This window comes from Streptopelia decaocto, assembly GCF_964273445.1.
Source record: "Streptopelia decaocto genome assembly, chromosome: 3".
Classification (NCBI taxonomy): domain Eukaryota; kingdom Metazoa; phylum Chordata; class Aves; order Columbiformes; family Columbidae; genus Streptopelia; species Streptopelia decaocto.
Window position 1 is genome coordinate 33,765,255 of NC_138656.1, and position 16,447 is coordinate 33,781,701.

Consider the following 16,447-nt stretch of genomic DNA (forward strand, 5'->3'; position numbering starts at 1 on the left):
TGTTGGGAGGCTGAGCATTACCTGGGGTGCTTGGGCAGGTGAGGGCTGCAGGGGTTTCCCCAGCCTGCCACTCCCTCACGTCCTTCTCACAGCAGAAGTTCAGTGCGAGCGCAGGGGCTTCCCCACTTGCAGAACCTTGCCAGTGCTCCAGCCTTAGGGATCCCAGCCTGGCACTCCATTTCCATGCCATCCTGCAGAGCGTCTGGCAGTGCAGGAGGTGCCAGGAGACCAGGTTGTGGATCCCTGATTCTGGTGTGGTGCCTGATACCTCGCTGCCTCACTGTGCAGTGGTTTCCTCTTCTGCAAAGAGGACAGAAAGATCCTGCCCCATCTCCTGGCTTGGGAAGGCACTAAAAATCTTAGGGCATGGATCTTCCTTGGGCTTTAGATTCCTCTAGGCCAAAAGTGGAGGAAGCTGCAGGGTTATCTCCACATCTCTTCTGTCGTTCAGCTCACCACCCTTCCCTGCCCCCTCTCTAAGCTGAAGGAGCACGTGTGGTGTATTAGGGAACCGGCAGCCAAAGGTGCTGTGGGAACGGAGACATGGAGACACCAAGTACGCCTGACACCCCCTCAGCCAGGGAAATTCCCCACTTGCTGCCTGGGAGCAGCTGCTATTGTTTGGGGCAAATCCTGCATGGCGCAATCGCCTGCGATGCTCTGGAGTGAGCCGTTGTCTTCCTCCTCCCCTCTTGGAAAGACAGATAGCACGGGAATGCAGCCAGGAAAGCAGCACAGGCTCCCTCCAGGCCTCGATGGAGCTTGCCTGGGCTCTTCAGAAGCCCTGGCCTGGATTGCTATTTCTTTTGAATCTTTGCCTTTCACCTTCTGGCAGGGCCTCAACCCTGCTGCAAACAAGCCATATTCTGCTCATGGGCCTCAGCCAGCACCTGCGAGGAGCGGGTGCCCCACGGGGCTGCTCCAGTGCCACCTTCTCAGGGGCCGTGGGGCACCCTGGGTGGCCCAGAGCTGGAGCAATGGGTGCAGGGCAGAGCGGCACGGTGGGGCCAGGGCTGCAGCTGGGCGTGAAGGGAGGAAAAAGGCAGAGGCAAGTGAGCTGCGCTCTTTTTTTTAATATTATTTTTAAATAAAAATGTCGTCTTTTTTTTTAATTAGTGTCTTGTAAAATATTACTGGGTGGCCACCTGGTGGCTGCAGCCGGCCCTGCAGCCTTGCCTGGGGCCGGGGTGGGGATGCCGAGCACAGGGCCGGGGCAGCGCCCGCCGCAGCCGCGGGGTGTGCCCGGGAGGGGGCCCGAGCCCCGGTGCAGGGCCCGGGGGAGGCCAGGGCCGGCGGATCGAGGGCAGCTGCACTGCAAGCAGGTTTTTTTTCCCCTGTGTCAGGCGCGTCTGGAGCTGAAAAACAAGCGCGGCTTCGGCGCGTCTGGGCCCGAGGCGGTGGGGGCGGCAAGGGCCGGGCCCGGCTCCCAAGCTCAGAATCCGCGCCTGGTGCTCGGCCTGGAACCGGCTCCCCCTCGGCCCGGTGGCTGCCCCTCCCTCACTCGGTATGTTCTGCTCCGGAAGCGACACTGGCCCGTTCCTGCGGTAGGAGGTGCCGGGAGGCCGGCAGGACCCCCCGCCCCGCCCCCCTCCCCTCCCGCGTTCCCCCAGCCACGCGTGTGCCCGGCGGGGCCGCAGCGCAGCCGTGGCACCTCCGGAGCGACAGGGGGCGCTGTGGGGCGCCGCAGCCAGCCCGTCGGGCGGGGGTTCCGCCGCCGCCGCGGGGAGCGGAGCCGAGGGGAGCCGGCTGGGGCCGGGCCGCAGGTGGGTAGCGGGGCCGGGGTGGGCGCGGGGGCGGGTCGGGCGGCGGGCGGCAGCTGTCCTGCTCAACAGGGGTGGGGAGGGCCGCCGCGCTGCCGGCCCGCTCCCTGCGGACGTGGCCGCCGAGCGGGGGGGCGTCCCCGGGTCCCCGCTCAGCCCGCAGCCAGGCGGGCGCTGCTCCTACCCGTGCCTGCGCCCGCGGGGCCGGTCCATGGACAGGGGCCGCTGGCGCCCTGGTCCTCGGGGGAAGAAAAGCCCCGGAGCGGGAAGAGGGCTCCCCTCACGCCTCTCCCAGCCCGGGCACCCCCGGGCCCGCCAGGCCCTGCCCGCGGCGGGGGTGTCCCTGCGGCCGGCGGCGGGGTCCGGGAGCCCGGCTGCTCCTGCTGGTAGCAGAGGCGGCGGCCGGCTCCGGGGGACACTGGCAGATTGTCCCTGCGCCCCGGCTCTGAGCTGGCTGCGGGGAGACGTAAGATCCAGAGCTGTTAGTAGGCGGTCATGGACGTCTAAGCTCTGGGCTTGCATTTGACCTCCGCCCTTCAAGGTGCTGGAGTTGCGCTCGGGAGTAGCAGGGCTGCAGGCATGAATTTTTTTTCAGACCTCTGGCCCAGGAGCCAAATTTTGTATCACAGCCTGTGGCCCAGCCCGGCTCTGGAGCGGTGTGGTTGGGAGCTGCCCCTCCTGTGCCGAGGGGAACAGTACCCGAGTCTGTTGCCTTGGCACCCTGGCCGTTCTGCAGGCACCAGACTAAGGCTCCTTTCATGCATCGGCATGCTGCCCACTTGCCCTGCGCAGCCCCCCCTTTCCTACCTGTAACACTGGCGTCCCTGTTCCCTCCTAGCCTCGGCGGGGAGGGCAGGGCCTGCTGCACTGAGTCAGCTCTTGGGGCCTGGGAATTGCTAGCGCAGGCATAGAGAGAGCCATTGTCCCTCCATAGCCTCCTCTTCACGGCCGCTGTGAGAGAGCAGAGCTGGTTCTCCTCCTGTGGCAGTGCTGAGCGGGGCGGTGGGGGTAACAGCAGGCACAGTTTGGCTGAATGAAGCCGGCTGGCTTTCACTTTCTGTCAAGTTGAAGGGACACGTGGCCAGTGAGTGTAGCAACAGACCCTGCCATTTATATCTGACTTCTGCAAAAGCAAATGGCCTTTCTGCAGCCTCTGCTGCTATCAGTCAGGGTTACTTAATATGGGCTGCATGTGGGCAGCGTCAGCCCCAGATGCCTGCACCAGGGCCTGTTCTTGCGTCCTGCAGCACCCCTACAGCCTGCAGTGATGCCCCTGCAGCAGGAGAGATGACAGGGGTGAAGATGTCAAACTACCTTTTCTATGGGGGAGAGCAGGGGGGAATAGGAAGCAGACACAGAAACCCACCCCCTGCTGTTTGCACTTCTCCCTGGGCTGGGAATTTCTGGGTCCTTTAAGTCGCACAAGGGAGATTTCAGGGTGAAACACATTCTTGGCTTAAGTCATGTTGTTGGACTATGGGGTCCTGGCCACAGCAACTGAAGATAAGAAAAGCCCCTCAGGCCTTTCCCAAGGGGACAAGAGGTTAGTGGGGAGGGCTTGTTGTTCATGAAATGGCAGGGGACTTTCTTGCCTTTAAAGCTCTAAGTTTGTATGTCTCTCAGTTGCAGGTGAGGTCTACTAGAGGTCACAGTTATATTATGTTTGGGCCAGGTATATCTCACAGGACCTAAATTCCTCTGACTCAGTTGTTCTTGGCGGAGGGGGGATTAACACCTCTGGCCCTTGCCATCACAGGAACCAGAGCTGCTTCTTGTGTGTGTTTATGTACACAGCCCCACAGCATGCTCAGCTGGCCCCCAAGGCAATCAGGAGGCTTTCTTTGCTGGAGAGACTGAGGCAGGGATGGAGCATGGACCAAGGAAACCTCCTGCCCTGATGCAGGAAGCCACAGCTTGCTGTGCAAGGGGAGAATGCGGGTGGCCTTGCGTGTAGGCAGTCCTTGCCAGCTTGCTCCTTCGATTGTGCACCTGGTGCTCTTGTTCTTTGCATGGCCCCTGAATATCACAGGTTTGCCTTTGTGAGAGGGGGAGGACAGTGGAGGGAAGAATTCCTCCAGGGAGTATTAAGGCTGTTTTAAAGCTGACTAGGTCACCACCTAGAGCTGCAGCTGAAGAATATCAGCTATACCTTCTCGGATAGTCCTGGTAAAATCCCAACCAGCCAGCTGGTAGGAAAGTTCCTTCCCAGCCTTGTTCTCTGGCTGTGTCTTGCTAAGTGGGTGAGCCCTGGTAATTTCCACTGAGCTGTGGGGAATGCCTTGGCACGCTGTCTGAGCCCCCCCTGTTCTCCTCCATTTCGCTGGTGCAGCTGCAGGGGGAGGCTCTGAACCATTTGCTCTCGGAGGAAGGCCGCTCTGGCCACAGGCTTGAAACATGAGCTACTAGGTAGGAGTCCCTTTTTCCATCCAATGACCTTTTCTTTTTTTCACCCAGAAGCTGTGCTAAAGTTTCATCTAAAAAGGTGAGGTACAAGGTGATTCTTGGATTTGGACAAAGGGCGTTGTCAAAATCAGGTGGTTACAATAGTGTTCCAGTGTTCTCTCCAGCCCTGGAAATCCAAGTTTCTAAGTCCATGTGTTCCTAAGCCAGAGCAAACACCCTTAACAGAAGCAAAGATAAGTATCTAGTGTGTGCTCTTGAACTCCAGACGGCTTTTCCTACTGCATATGCTGCCATCCTTGCTGTTGTGGGACTTGGGTGCTGCCTGCCAGTGAGGAGCAGCCTAGGTGGCGCAGGCCTGTGGAGCAGAGCTGGCCATGTGCTGGTTGCCTACCCCCTGCCTCTTCGTCTCTCCGCAGGTTTTGCCTTCCCCTCGTGCTGGCTTCCCTCCCTACCATGGCTACTGGTGAAGAGATCCCCTCTGCCTTGCAGGACTCCTGGGGGGACTTCTGGCTTTTCCGCTTCTTTGTTAATGCTGCTGGCTATGCGAGTATTGTGGTGCCGGGATTCCTCCTCATCCAGTACTTCAAGAGAAGGAATTACCTGGAGACAGGTAAGGGCAAGAACTTCCCTTACGCATCCTGCCTCCCTGTGAGCTCTCTGCAGCCCCTTCAACGCTGACGGGTTGTTTCCCTGACCTGCTTTGTCAGACCAGGAGGGAGCTGCTCACAGAGCTGCATCCCAGAGCCGTCTAGGTGCTACCCTGAAACAAGTATCTCTGAGATCCCCACACCAGCAGATGTGGAGGCTAGTAAGGAGAGAGGGGCTTCACCTCTCAAGCTGGTGCAGCTTGTGGTGGCCAGGCTGTGGTTAATTCTGTCTCTGTGTTCTCTTGCCCCATTCAGGCCGAGGCATTTGCTTCCCTGTCATCAAATCATGCGTGTTCGGCTCTGAGGTGAAGTCTGTACACCAGGAGGATGGCTCCCTGCCACCCCGAGTGGAGCCCACAGAGTCCTCTACAGCCCGACAGGTCTTCAAGCTGCTCTTCTGTACTGCTGGTCTACAGGTAAGGGGCCCTGTACATGTGTGTGTGGCCATCCCACTCTGGGAGGAGGAGGTGGGCAGCAGGTTTGTGACCATCAGTTCCTTGAAGACCAAGGGTGCAGTGCTGTCCTTGATCAGGGCAGGGTTGGAGGCTGAGACAAAGCATCTCAACCAGGGTAGTCCACCTGCTGTGTCATCTCTAAGGGCTGTGGAGGTGGTGTCATCTGGGTTGGGACCTCCTGTTCATCTGATTGTAGTACTCTGTAGCCATGAATAGGGAAAATTCTGTGATTCAGCAGATTGTTGGGGCTGCTTTTGTTCTGGCGTTCATGTCAGAGCAGCAGATAGTTTGAGCGCTCCTATCTCCCAGTGTATGGGGATATAGCGGAAGATTTGGTGAGGAGATTAGTTAAATGTAAACACGCTCAAGTGACTTGCACCTGTCTGTAGAAAAAGCACATGCATCACACTAATTGTTTTCCTGAACTTGTGTGCTTGATGAGTAGGACCTCTGTGTTAGATAACATAGGCCTGTGAGAAACTCTAGGCACCTTATCACTATGTGTGAGATTCCTGCTTTGTTGTGAGAAAGAGCGGGAGGCTGCGCCTGCCTGAGGCCTTGAAATACAGGCGAGCTCAGCAGGCCCAGTGATCTAACTGCAGGGCTGAACTTACCAGCGCCTGTGTCCCCACTGGTGTCACCTCTACCTGGGAGCTTAGATGTGGCTTCGGAGATCCCCCAGTAGAGAGGTAACTAAAATAAAACTTGCTCTTTGCAATGCATTCGTGGCCTCTGGCTCTTGCGACGTGCCTGCGTATGTGTACGCACGCGAGCTCTCCTCTAGGTCACCTTCTGGGGCTGACACGTCTTGCTTGATGGATTGGATTTGAATATTAGAGAGAAATACTGCATTCAGCTAGAATAAACAAGAATTTTTAATCTTAGTTTCACTAAGGCTCAGCTACGGCCTGAGCATCATTAGGAAGGGCAGCTTTTTGGGTCTGTGAGGACTAAAAATAGAATTGTGGGCATTGTGATAGAAAAACCCATATATCCTGCAGCCAAAAGAAGGCATCCAGTTGCTGGCCTACCAGCCCAGCCCATTCAGGCTTGCTGTGGGTCACCAACAAGTTCTTCCATCTCTCGTGCCTCAGTTTCTGAGGAGGGGGTGTGTGGTGAGAGGAAGTCTGTGTTCTGTGAGGGGCTTGGTACTGTTGCACCAGAAATAGTGGAGGTGACAGCCAGAGCAGTGATCATCCCTGGAGGACAATTTCCTCTGCTGGGTTTGAAACTAGAATTGATTTGGATGGGAGAACTGGGCCTCGGGAGCTGGAAGTAAAAACCAGTGCAGAGGCCACTGAGAAAACTGCCAGGAGCTGCCGCAGGGAGCTGGCACCAGAACCTCAGCTGTGCATCAGTAACGTTCCTTGATCCTGTCGGGCTGGTTCAATGTGCAGTTTAAAGCACAAGTGCTCTCTGTACACCAGGATGTTTGCTCTGTGGGCTTCTCTCCCCTTGAAGAGGCTGTAAACTGAGCAGGTTTTGTTTGGGACAGGTTGTTTCTGGTTGTAATCACATGGGCACTGGGTTCCCTCAGATGGGTGGAGTGGGGGGTGCCCCATTTCCCAGTGTCTCAGGAAATCATTGCTGTGTAAGGGATGAGGTAATGCTGGGGCAAGCAAAGATCTCCTGGGGTCTGCTCTTCCCGTGGTTGCTTGCGGCTTCCGTTGCAGGTCCTGATTCTCCCTGTGCTCCCCTGCTTCACAGGCCTCCTACCTCACGTGGGGCGTCCTCCAGGAGCGTGTGATGACAAGAACGTATGGTGCCACCGAAACGGACCCTGGTGAGAAGTTCAAGGACTCCCAGTTCCTAGTGTTCATGAACCGCATCCTGGCCTTCACGGTGGCTGGTCTGTACTGTGCCTTGACTAAGCAGCCACGCCACGGGGCTCCTATGTACAAATACTCCTTTGCCTCTCTCTCCAACATCCTCAGCAGCTGGTGCCAGTACGAGGCACTCAAGTACATCAGCTTCCCCACCCAAGTGCTGGCCAAGGCCTCCAAGGTGATCCCAGTGATGATGATGGGCAAACTGGTGTCGCATAAGAGTTATGAGTACTGGGAGTACCTGACTGCTGCCCTCATCTCTGTGGGGGTCAGTATGTTCCTTCTCTCCAATGGTCCCAACAAGCACATGTCCACTGTCACCACTTTCTCAGGCATAGTCCTTCTGGCCGGCTACATAATCTTTGACAGTTTCACCTCCAACTGGCAGGATGCCCTTTTCACCTACAAGATGTCTCCCGTGCAGATGATGTTTGGCGTCAACGTCTTCTCCTGCCTTTTCACGGTGGGCTCGCTCTTGGAGCAGGGTGCCTTGCTGGAGTCGGTACGCTTCATGGCCCGCCACTCGGAATTCACGGCCCATGCCGTGCTGCTCTCCGTGTGCTCCGCCTGTGGCCAGCTCTTCATCTTCTACACCATCAACCAGTTTGGGGCGGCTGTCTTTACCATCATCATGACACTCCGCCAGGCCTTTGCCATCCTCCTTTCCTGCCTCATCTATGGGCACGCTGTCACTGTTGTGGGTGGGCTGGGTGTAGCCGTTGTCTTCATGGCCCTCTTCCTCCGTGTCTATGCCCGCAGCCGTATGAAGAAGCGCAGTAAGAAGCTCCCGCCAGGCGAGACCCCTGTACAAAAGGTCTAAGGAGCTGATGCCATGGCATTTAAGCCATGCTGCTGTCCTGTCTCCGCTAGGGGGCACTTGCTTGATTTCTCAGAACCCGCTGAGGAGCAGGGTGGGGTATATGGATAGGCTGGACCAGTGACACTTTGCCACCTGCTTTTCTTGGGGAAGGGGCTGGAACAAGCCCAGGGAGTACTCTGGGCTACCACAGCTCCAAACCTTTCCATTTGCCTTAATAGGTCAAAGACTTCCAGCCAAGGCATGGGCCAGGGGGCTTGCATCCGCAGGGAGGACCAGCGTAGGGCTGCTGGTACTCCTGCCCCACCTCTGGCTTGTGGCTTCTTTCCGAAGTCGCTGATGAATGAGGGAGCTCTTCTCCCTGGCTCCCTCTTGCCTCTGGCTAATGCTCCTCCTTTTCTGTCACTGCTACAGAGCTCAGCAGGAGGAAAGGGCAAGCAAAACACTAGTTTTCTTTTTGAAACACCTCCATGTGAGGCCCTCAGCACCCCTCCCAGGAGGTGCTCCAGGTAGGACAAGCGCAGCTACGGGAAGGACTCCCAGCTTGTCCTACCCCAGGCCTGGGATCTGCTCTGGGAGGACATGCTACAGTGAAAGCCGGTACATCCCAGTTTGGTTTTAGCAGTTCCTTGCCCTGCTCCAAGATTATTTTCTTCGCTCCCCTCTGCCCAGGCTGATTTTTATGCAGAGATGGATTCTGGTCGGTACAGTTCCCAAGTCTTGCTGAGTTGTTCTAGGTTGCTTTTTGGTTACATCCGCTGCTGTCACAGGCCAAAGGCTGCGCTGCTCAGAAGCCCCAGCATCGCCTCGGGGTGTCTCAGTGCCACAGTTTCTGGGCTTTGTAGTTGCCATTCAGAGAAGCACAAATAACCCCTCTTCCTGCCAACTGGACGCATCAGCCCTGGCTTTCTCGGGCCCCGACAGAGCCCAACTGTGCCTGGAGGGCTGAGAGGTGGGGCAGAGCCCACGTGGGGTGCCTTGTTCCTGCTCCCCAGGCAGCAGGGGATGAAGCAAGGGGGCACCTGCTCCTCAGGCAGCAGGGGACAGGTTGGAGCACTGGAAGCTGCTCTTCCCCAGGAACCTGGGTTTTACTGGTTAACCCTTTTCTCCTCAACACAACCTGACTGACAAGCCAGCAGGTTTTGGTACTTTTGAAAGGCAACATTTTTCTCTTTTTATTTTATTAAATTAAAAATATGCTGCATATAGTGCCATGGGGCTAAATGTTTTTTATTTGTTTTTTTTTGGGGTTGTTTTTTTGTTTTGTTTTGTTTTAAAGGAGAGACTTCCCAACCTTTCCTGTGTCCCTAGTCTCTCTGGGACAGCAAGGCTGTCTGTCTTTCCAAACACTGGTGCCTCTGTTGTAAGGCCTGACAAGGTCCTTGCACAAATGACTGGGGAGCACAGCCAGGTTTGGACCTCTGCTAATGCCAGTGGGCTGGTGGAGCTGTTAGGCCAGTTCAGGTTTAGCTCTTGGGTTTCCTGCATGGTGCAGCTTGGGCAGCGCTAACAGGTATAGCTGCAGCCTGTAGAGCTACCTAGAGATAGTGCAGAGGCCCGCTGAACATCTGCCAGCCAGGGCCAGCAGTGCTGTAGGCAAGGCCCTGGAAGAACCCGTTCCTTATGGACCCACACCAGCTCCACTGGCCCCATGCCAGAGCCAGAAGAGGTTTGGGTATGAATGGTACATCTTACTAGCACATAGGAGACACCTGGTGAAAAATTTTGCCTGTAGGTCTAGGTGATCTGGGGTCAGAGACATTACCTTGGTGTAAGAGCTAGAGAAGCAGGAGACTGGGCTGAGGGCTACAGGAGAAACAGAGGAGGAGACCAGAGACAGGAGCTGCTTACCATAGTGCTGAGATAGCTGAGACAGTAGGGATAGCAGTACTTCATAGCACTTGGCTCCTCAGCAGTTTTACCTGTGCTCCTTTCCTTGCTCTTGAAAGTGTCTGTGCAGCCTCACAGCTCTTGGTCCTGCCCTTGCAAATGCCTCCAAATGTCTGGCCCTACCATCTGCTGACAGACTGAAAATGGATTTCTTTTTTCCTTTGATCGAAAAAAAAAAAAAAAAAAAAAAAAGGTTGGGAATGGGATCCCTTTTCTAATTTAAATGTAGATCTAAAGAAAAAATAGTGCAAAAACAAGGCACACAAGCATTCTAAGTTATTGTGCTGCCATCCAGCGAGACCTGGACAGGCTGGAGAGTTGGGCGGGAAAAAAATTAATGCAATATAACAAGGGCAAGTGTAGAGTCTTGCATCTGGGCAGGAACAACCCCAGGTTGCAGTATAAGTTGGGGAATGACCTGTTAGAGAGCTGTGTAGGAGAAAGGGACCTGGGGGTCCTGGTGGACAGCAGGATGACCATGAGCCAGCACTGTGCCCTTGTGGCCAGGAAGGCCAATGGCATCCTGGGGTATATTAGAAGGAGGGTGGTTAGTAGGTCGAGAGAGATTCTCCTTCCCCCTCTGCCCTGGTGAGACCACATCTGGAATATTGTGTCCAGTTCTGGGCCCCTCAGTTCAAGAAGGACAGGGAACTGCTGGAGAGAGTCCAGCGTAGGGCAACGAAGATGATTAAGGCAGTGGAGCATCTCCCTTATGAGGAAAGGCTGAGGGAGCTGGGGCTCTTTAGCTTGGAGGAGACTGAGGGGAGACCTTATTAATGTTTACAAATATATAAAGGGTGAGTGTCGTGAGGATGGAGCCAGGCTCTTCTCTGTGACAACCAATGATAGGACAAGGGGTAATGGGTTCAAACTGGAACACAAGAAGTTCCACTTAAATTTGAGCAGAAACTTCTCAGTGAGGGTGCCAGAGCAGTGGAACAGGCTGCCCAGGGGGGTTGTGGAGTCTCCTTCTCTAGAGCCATTCAAAACCTGCCTGTGTAGCCTCACCTAGGTGTTCCTGCTCCAGCAGGGGGATTGGACTAGATGATCTTTTGAGGTCCCTTCCAATCCCTAACAATCTGTGAAAGAGAAGAATTTACTGACTCACATATCAAAACTTTCCTATCCAAAAAGAAATCTTACTTTTAAACAATTTTTTCTCCTGTCTTGGGGAAAGAAAACCACCCTGAAGGCATTTGCTAGCTCAGCTTCCGCACTGCCCTAGCAGCCTGCGCCCAAACAGCTGCCAGGCTTGCAGCATGGTGCCCCACAGTCCCTGGGTAAGCAACAGGGGACTCCATCAGGCTCTGCCTCCTCCCTCCCTAGTGAAGATGGATGCTTGCTGAAGCCCACATTGTGTTGTGCCTGCAGTTGCTGACAAGGAGCCAGCACAACTTGGTGTCCCTTTCCCTTGCCAAACCCCAGGGCCAATGTGGCCAGGAGTTTCACCCAGTGAAGGGTGTGAGTGGGGTGCAAAGTGCAGGTGAATCAGAGGTGATGACCCAGGCTTCTCCATCATCTGGGACACAGGCAAAAGCTAGGGCGTGCCCAGATACTGCAAAATGCTCCAGTGCTGCAGAAGGCCAGCAAGGACAGGCTGGAAGTGAGAAGAAAGGTAGAGTCTAGAGTACAGAGCAAAAGCTGTTTTGCCTAAGAGCTGAAGAGAAGCCGCTCAATAATATAGTCATGAGCTGTCACTCCACCCCCTGCACCACCAGGGAACAGGCAGGTGGCTCCTGCCACAGGGACACGCGGATCAGATGTCCTGGCACAGCTTGGCCAGCTGACACATGCAGATGGAAGAGGTTTGTTCCCAAGCCGTGGGGCATGCAGCTCTCTGAGTGGAGAACTGCTGCCCAGCTGGAGATGACCCCACCTGCACAGCACATAATGTGTTTCTCCAACCCATTGAATGGTGGCTGGGCAGGAAGGGGTAGAGATAAGCTAAAACAGCGCTCTGAAAACCACTCAGGGCAGGGGAGAGACCAGCTGCCCAATACACTCAGGCATACGCTGAGACTCCTTCCTCTGGATGGTAGGCATGAAACACAAAAGACCTCTCTGCATAAACCACATTCTTTGATATTTTAATTCCAGTAGACAAAACAACAGAAAAATAAACAAAAGTAACCAAGCCAACTGAAATACAATATCCCATCCTGGGTGTTCAGGGAGGCAGCAGCTCTAAGGAAGGGCTCTCCCACCCCAGTGGAACAAGGGCAGTGTTTGATGCCTACTGGGAACATGGGAGACCCCATGGGCAGGAGAGAGGGGAAGGCTGTTGGCTCCTCACCTCCACTCTCCATCAGCTGTTACTACACAGCAGAAAGACACAGAACAGACAGGCCTCGGGCTGCCTGAATCACTCACTACCAACAAACAGGGAATTGTGCTCTCCTGCCCCCTGCCAAAAACAACCCCAACCAAATAAAAAAAAAAAAAAAAAGGAGACACCACCAAGGAGTCAGTAGCAGCTGGTGGGAGCAGACGCCCTTCTAAGCAGACATAATATGGGGCAGGTGACAGAAGAGGCTTCCTCCTATTTTAGTCTACCTCTTCCATGCAGGATGCACCTTAGTCTCCTGGCAGGGTGAGATTCCATCAGGGACAGCTGCAGTCACCTCGTCTTCATCCATGCCTGGGAGAGGCGAGGAGAGGGAGAGAGAGGCCTCCAAGTGATCCCAGAGGTACAGCTTCTCCCGGAGCAAAGGCAGGCTGGCTCCTGCCCACAGCCTGAGGAGCAGGGCTATTAAGCACCCCGTAGTCATGCCAAACCATGATGTGCTCCATATCGGCCATCCAACCATAAGTGCTGGTGATGATGCAGCAGGGAGATGAGACCAACCAATTTGAGATAGTTACCTGCCAATGCAGCCAAAGGTTAACTGAGCAAGGTCCACACGTGCCCTGGACTGGGCCCAGCTACAGCACACATGATACTCCAGGTTCACCTGGGGACCAGACAAAGCAAGCAGAAAACAGCCTCCAAACAGCCCTAAGGCTGCCATACAAACTAGTTTGGACAGCTCAGCCAGCACCTTCAGTACCTACTGCATGTTTCCCACACTTACCCTCTTCCCATCAATGCACGTATTTGGGTCAGTGCCCCTCACCTGCAGTCTGACAGCTAAGATGAACATGGTGCAGCACATGCTGGAACCTCTGGTCTCCTTTAGAGGCTACTCTGCAGGAGATGAGAGGCACACATTGAGCTGGGGCCCTTGTCTGCACCACTGCACCTTCTTGTCCAGGATCTCCATCAGGAGTTTGCAGAGAGTCTCAAACTTGGCCTTGCTCTCTTCCATCTTCTTTTTCTACTCCTCATTCTCAGGCAGCTCCAGCCCCTCCTTGGTGACTGATACCAGGGTCTTGCCATCAAACTCCTTGAGCTGCTGCACAGAGTACTTGTCAAGGGGCTCAGTCATGTACACCACCTCAAAGCCAGGCTTCCACACACACTGCACAAAGGCTGAGTTGTCAACCTGCTCCTTACTCTCCCCTGGAGCTAGAAATGAGGTGCCACCAAGATGTCAGAGCTGGTTACAGCAGGACAAACAGCAGCAGTCTCTCAGAGCCCCTTGCATAAAACTGGCTGCAGCCAGGGCTCTAGGCCTAGGTGATCTTTCCCCAGCCCCCAGGAATGGGCCGTCATTCAGCAGGGGGAGCCTGCTGAAGGCAGCAGGACCTACTGGGAAGAATTTGCTTTAAGTTGAGGCTGGTAGGCAGGTAACCTCCACCTCACTAGGGCACGGAGCAGCTCTGGCTCACCTGTGATGTAGTACTCTTCCGGGTCTCCTTCATATGGGATGCATAGTCAAAGCAAAGTCACCTCATTGCCTGACTGGGACGCATGGTAAATGCAGCAGCTCCAAAAGGCACTTTTGGTTGGTTGAGTCTTCATGGATGCCCAGCTGGGGGCAGAAGAGATGCATGAAGCCTCCAGGATGGGACTTGCATGCACTTGGCCATCCTCAAGGCAAAGCCATCTCTGCCTGTCCCCTAACAATTTGAGTCCTGGGCCTAGGGCAGCCAGAGGGGCCAGCTGCCCAGCAAAGCTCTTTAGGGCACTCACAAGACCCTTCCACCCTAACACCCACACAGAGAAGACATGGCACAGGACAAGCCTGCTCCTCAGGCAGACAGGACATGGGTCCCTCCTTCCTCCAGGTGCAGGGTACCCAGCTCTCACCTTCAGATTCTTGCAAAAGTCTTCATAAAAACATTTTTGGTAGCTCTCTTTGTCCTCTGCCAGCTCTGAGAAGCACTCCAAAAGTTTCTTCACAATGCTTTGCAGATCACCTTGAGGATCGTGCTCTGCTGGAGCATTTCACGAGAGATGTTCCGAGGCAGGTCCTCTTATTCCACAATGCCCCAGATGAAGTCTGAGTAGGGGAAATGAAAACAAGAGTCAGATTAAGAGCTCTGAGCTTCATTACAGGAGGAAAAGTGCTAAGGCACTGACTGCTGTGCACCCACACCAGCTAGCGTCTCAGGTAGTCGCTTTATACTGGGAGTGGAACCACAGGCTGTGGAGGTTCCAGCTCCTCACTGGAGGCTGAAGCAGGTGGGGGCTTACTTAGATACTCAGGGATGAACTCATCACAGCTGTCTGTGATGAAGACATGCCTCACATAGAGCTTAATGTTATTCTTATTCTCGAAGAGGTCAAAGGGAGCGCAGCATAGGATGAAGAGCATGGCCCTGAATTCCAGCTGCCCTTCCACAGAACACTGCTGCAGAGCCAGGAAGGAAAACCAGTGGGTTTGGTGCTTCCTCTTCCTGCTGGACCTGCTGTGGGCAGGATGAAGTGCTGTTCCTCAGCACTGGGGGCACAGCAGAGTCTCTAGCATCAAAGCAGCCTGCATTTGCCCCTCCTCAGCCCCACTGCCCACCACGTACCAGGGCTCTCTGGCATCCAGCAGGCCTGGATGGGCAAGTTATGTTTCTCTGAGGCCAAACACACTCCTGTTGTGCTTCTAGGCTGGCATGGACAACCACTCCAACTGCACGGGGATCACAGTGTGGGCTGGGGCACCACCAAGTGACTCTGGAGCCCTCAGTCCCTCTGAGGCACAACCACGTGGTGGCTCTGGGTACTGGCCAGAAAGGGACCCTCTGTCCCTCCCTGGAAGCCAGGATGGCCCAGCACCCACCTTGACAGCCAGGTGGTCCTCCCAGTCATTGGTCACGCTTTTGTAGAACTCACCATACTCCTCCTGGGTGATGTTATCAGGTTGCAGATTCAAATAGGTTTGGTCTTGTTCAGCTCTTCCTGATCAATGTATTTATCCTTGATTTTCTTGGTCTTTTTCTTCTTGCCTTTGTCTCTCACCTCCTCCTTCTCAGAGCCCGCATCCTTGATTTTGGGTTTCTCCTCATCTTTGGATGCTACCTCTTTGTCTTCCTTCTCACCTTTCTCCTCCTCTGCCTCATCACCACTAATCTCTATTTCACATTCCATCTCTAGCTGCAGAGAAAGGGACAAACACAAGCCAGGGCCATGACCCCAGGCTCAGCCTTGAGCAACCACTACCAGGAGTCCTTTTGCTTCCAATGAGAGAAATGGGCATCCTCATAACATAACACAAGCCCAACCCATAAAATCATAGAATCATTTCAGTTGGAAGAGACCCTCAGGATCATTGAGTCCAACCATAACCTAACCTAACTCTAGCACTAAACTATGTCCCTAAGAAGCTTGTCTAAATGCCTTTTAAACACCTCCAGAGATGGTGACTCCACCACTTCCCTGGGCAGCCTGTTCCAATGCCTGACAACCCTTTCCCTGAAGAATTTTTTCCTAATATCCAATCTAAGCCTCCCCTGGTGCAACTTGAGGCCATTTCCTCTTGTTCTATCACTTGCTGCTTGGGAGAAGAGACCAACACCCTCCATGCTACAACCTCCTTTCAGGTAGTTGCAGACAGCTATAAGGTCTCCCCTTAGCCTCCTTTTCTTCAGGATAAACAGCCCCAGTTCCCTCAGCTGCTCTTCATCACACTTGTGCAACACCTGGAAACAGGGCTTCTCCTGAAACCAGCTCCCAGGAGTCCCTCCACAGCTTAATGTAACTAAAACCTGTAGCTGAGAAGATGTGACAAAGGGTGGGAGACCCTCCTCCCTCCATTGCCCACCACCTTAAAACAGGCCCGCTTTCCCACCGCATTCTCCCTCATGGACACGCTTCACTGCCAGCCTTGCCTGCCCCACCCGTCTCTGTCCACTCCATTATCCATGGAAGGAGGTGGGAGAGCAGTTCCGTGTGGCTTCGCACCACTCCTGGGCACGCTTGCACACGGGGAGCCCCAGTGGTGGACTGTTTGACACAGGTGCATTGCCTCCTTAGCAGAGGTGCTGGCAGCCTGTGGGTGTATTAGAAGGGGGGTGGTTAGTAGGTTGAGAGAGGTTCTCTTTCCCCCCTCTACTCTGCCCTGGTGAGACCACACCTGGAATATTGTGTCCAGTTCTGGGCCCCTCAGTTCAAGAAGGACAGGAAACTGCTGTAGAGAGTCCAGTGCAGGGCAACCAAGATGATTAAGGGAGTGGAGCATTTCCCATATGAGGAAAGGCTGAGGGAACTGGGTCTCTTTAGCTTGGAGGAGACTGAGGGGTGACTTCATTAATGTTTATAAATATGTAAAGGGTGAGT

The 16,447-nt window shown here is 54.6% G+C and overlaps 1 protein-coding gene across 3 annotated transcripts; it reads left to right on the forward strand.

Annotated features, from left to right (window-relative positions):
* The first annotated feature begins 670 nt into the window (after positions 1-670).
* On the forward strand, positions 671-9,122 carry SLC35B2 (solute carrier family 35 member B2). Of its 3 annotated transcripts, none has more exons than XM_082050062.1 (4): positions 671-1,504; positions 4,580-4,773; positions 5,066-5,226; positions 6,973-9,122. In XM_082050062.1, exons 1-4 carry the CDS (start codon positions 1,194-1,196, stop codon positions 7,909-7,911), a joined length of 1,605 nt encoding a protein of 534 aa, XP_081906188.1. In that variant the 5' UTR covers positions 671-1,193; the 3' UTR covers positions 7,912-9,122. The 3 variants fall into 3 exon arrangements, with proteins under 3 accessions (XP_081906188.1, XP_081906190.1, XP_081906189.1); XM_082050063.1 differs by lacking the exon at positions 671-1,504 and adding an exon at positions 1,681-1,763; XM_082050064.1 differs by lacking the exons at positions 671-1,504; positions 4,580-4,773 and adding an exon at positions 1,539-1,763.
* The last annotated feature ends 7,325 nt before the right edge of the window (positions 9,123-16,447 follow it).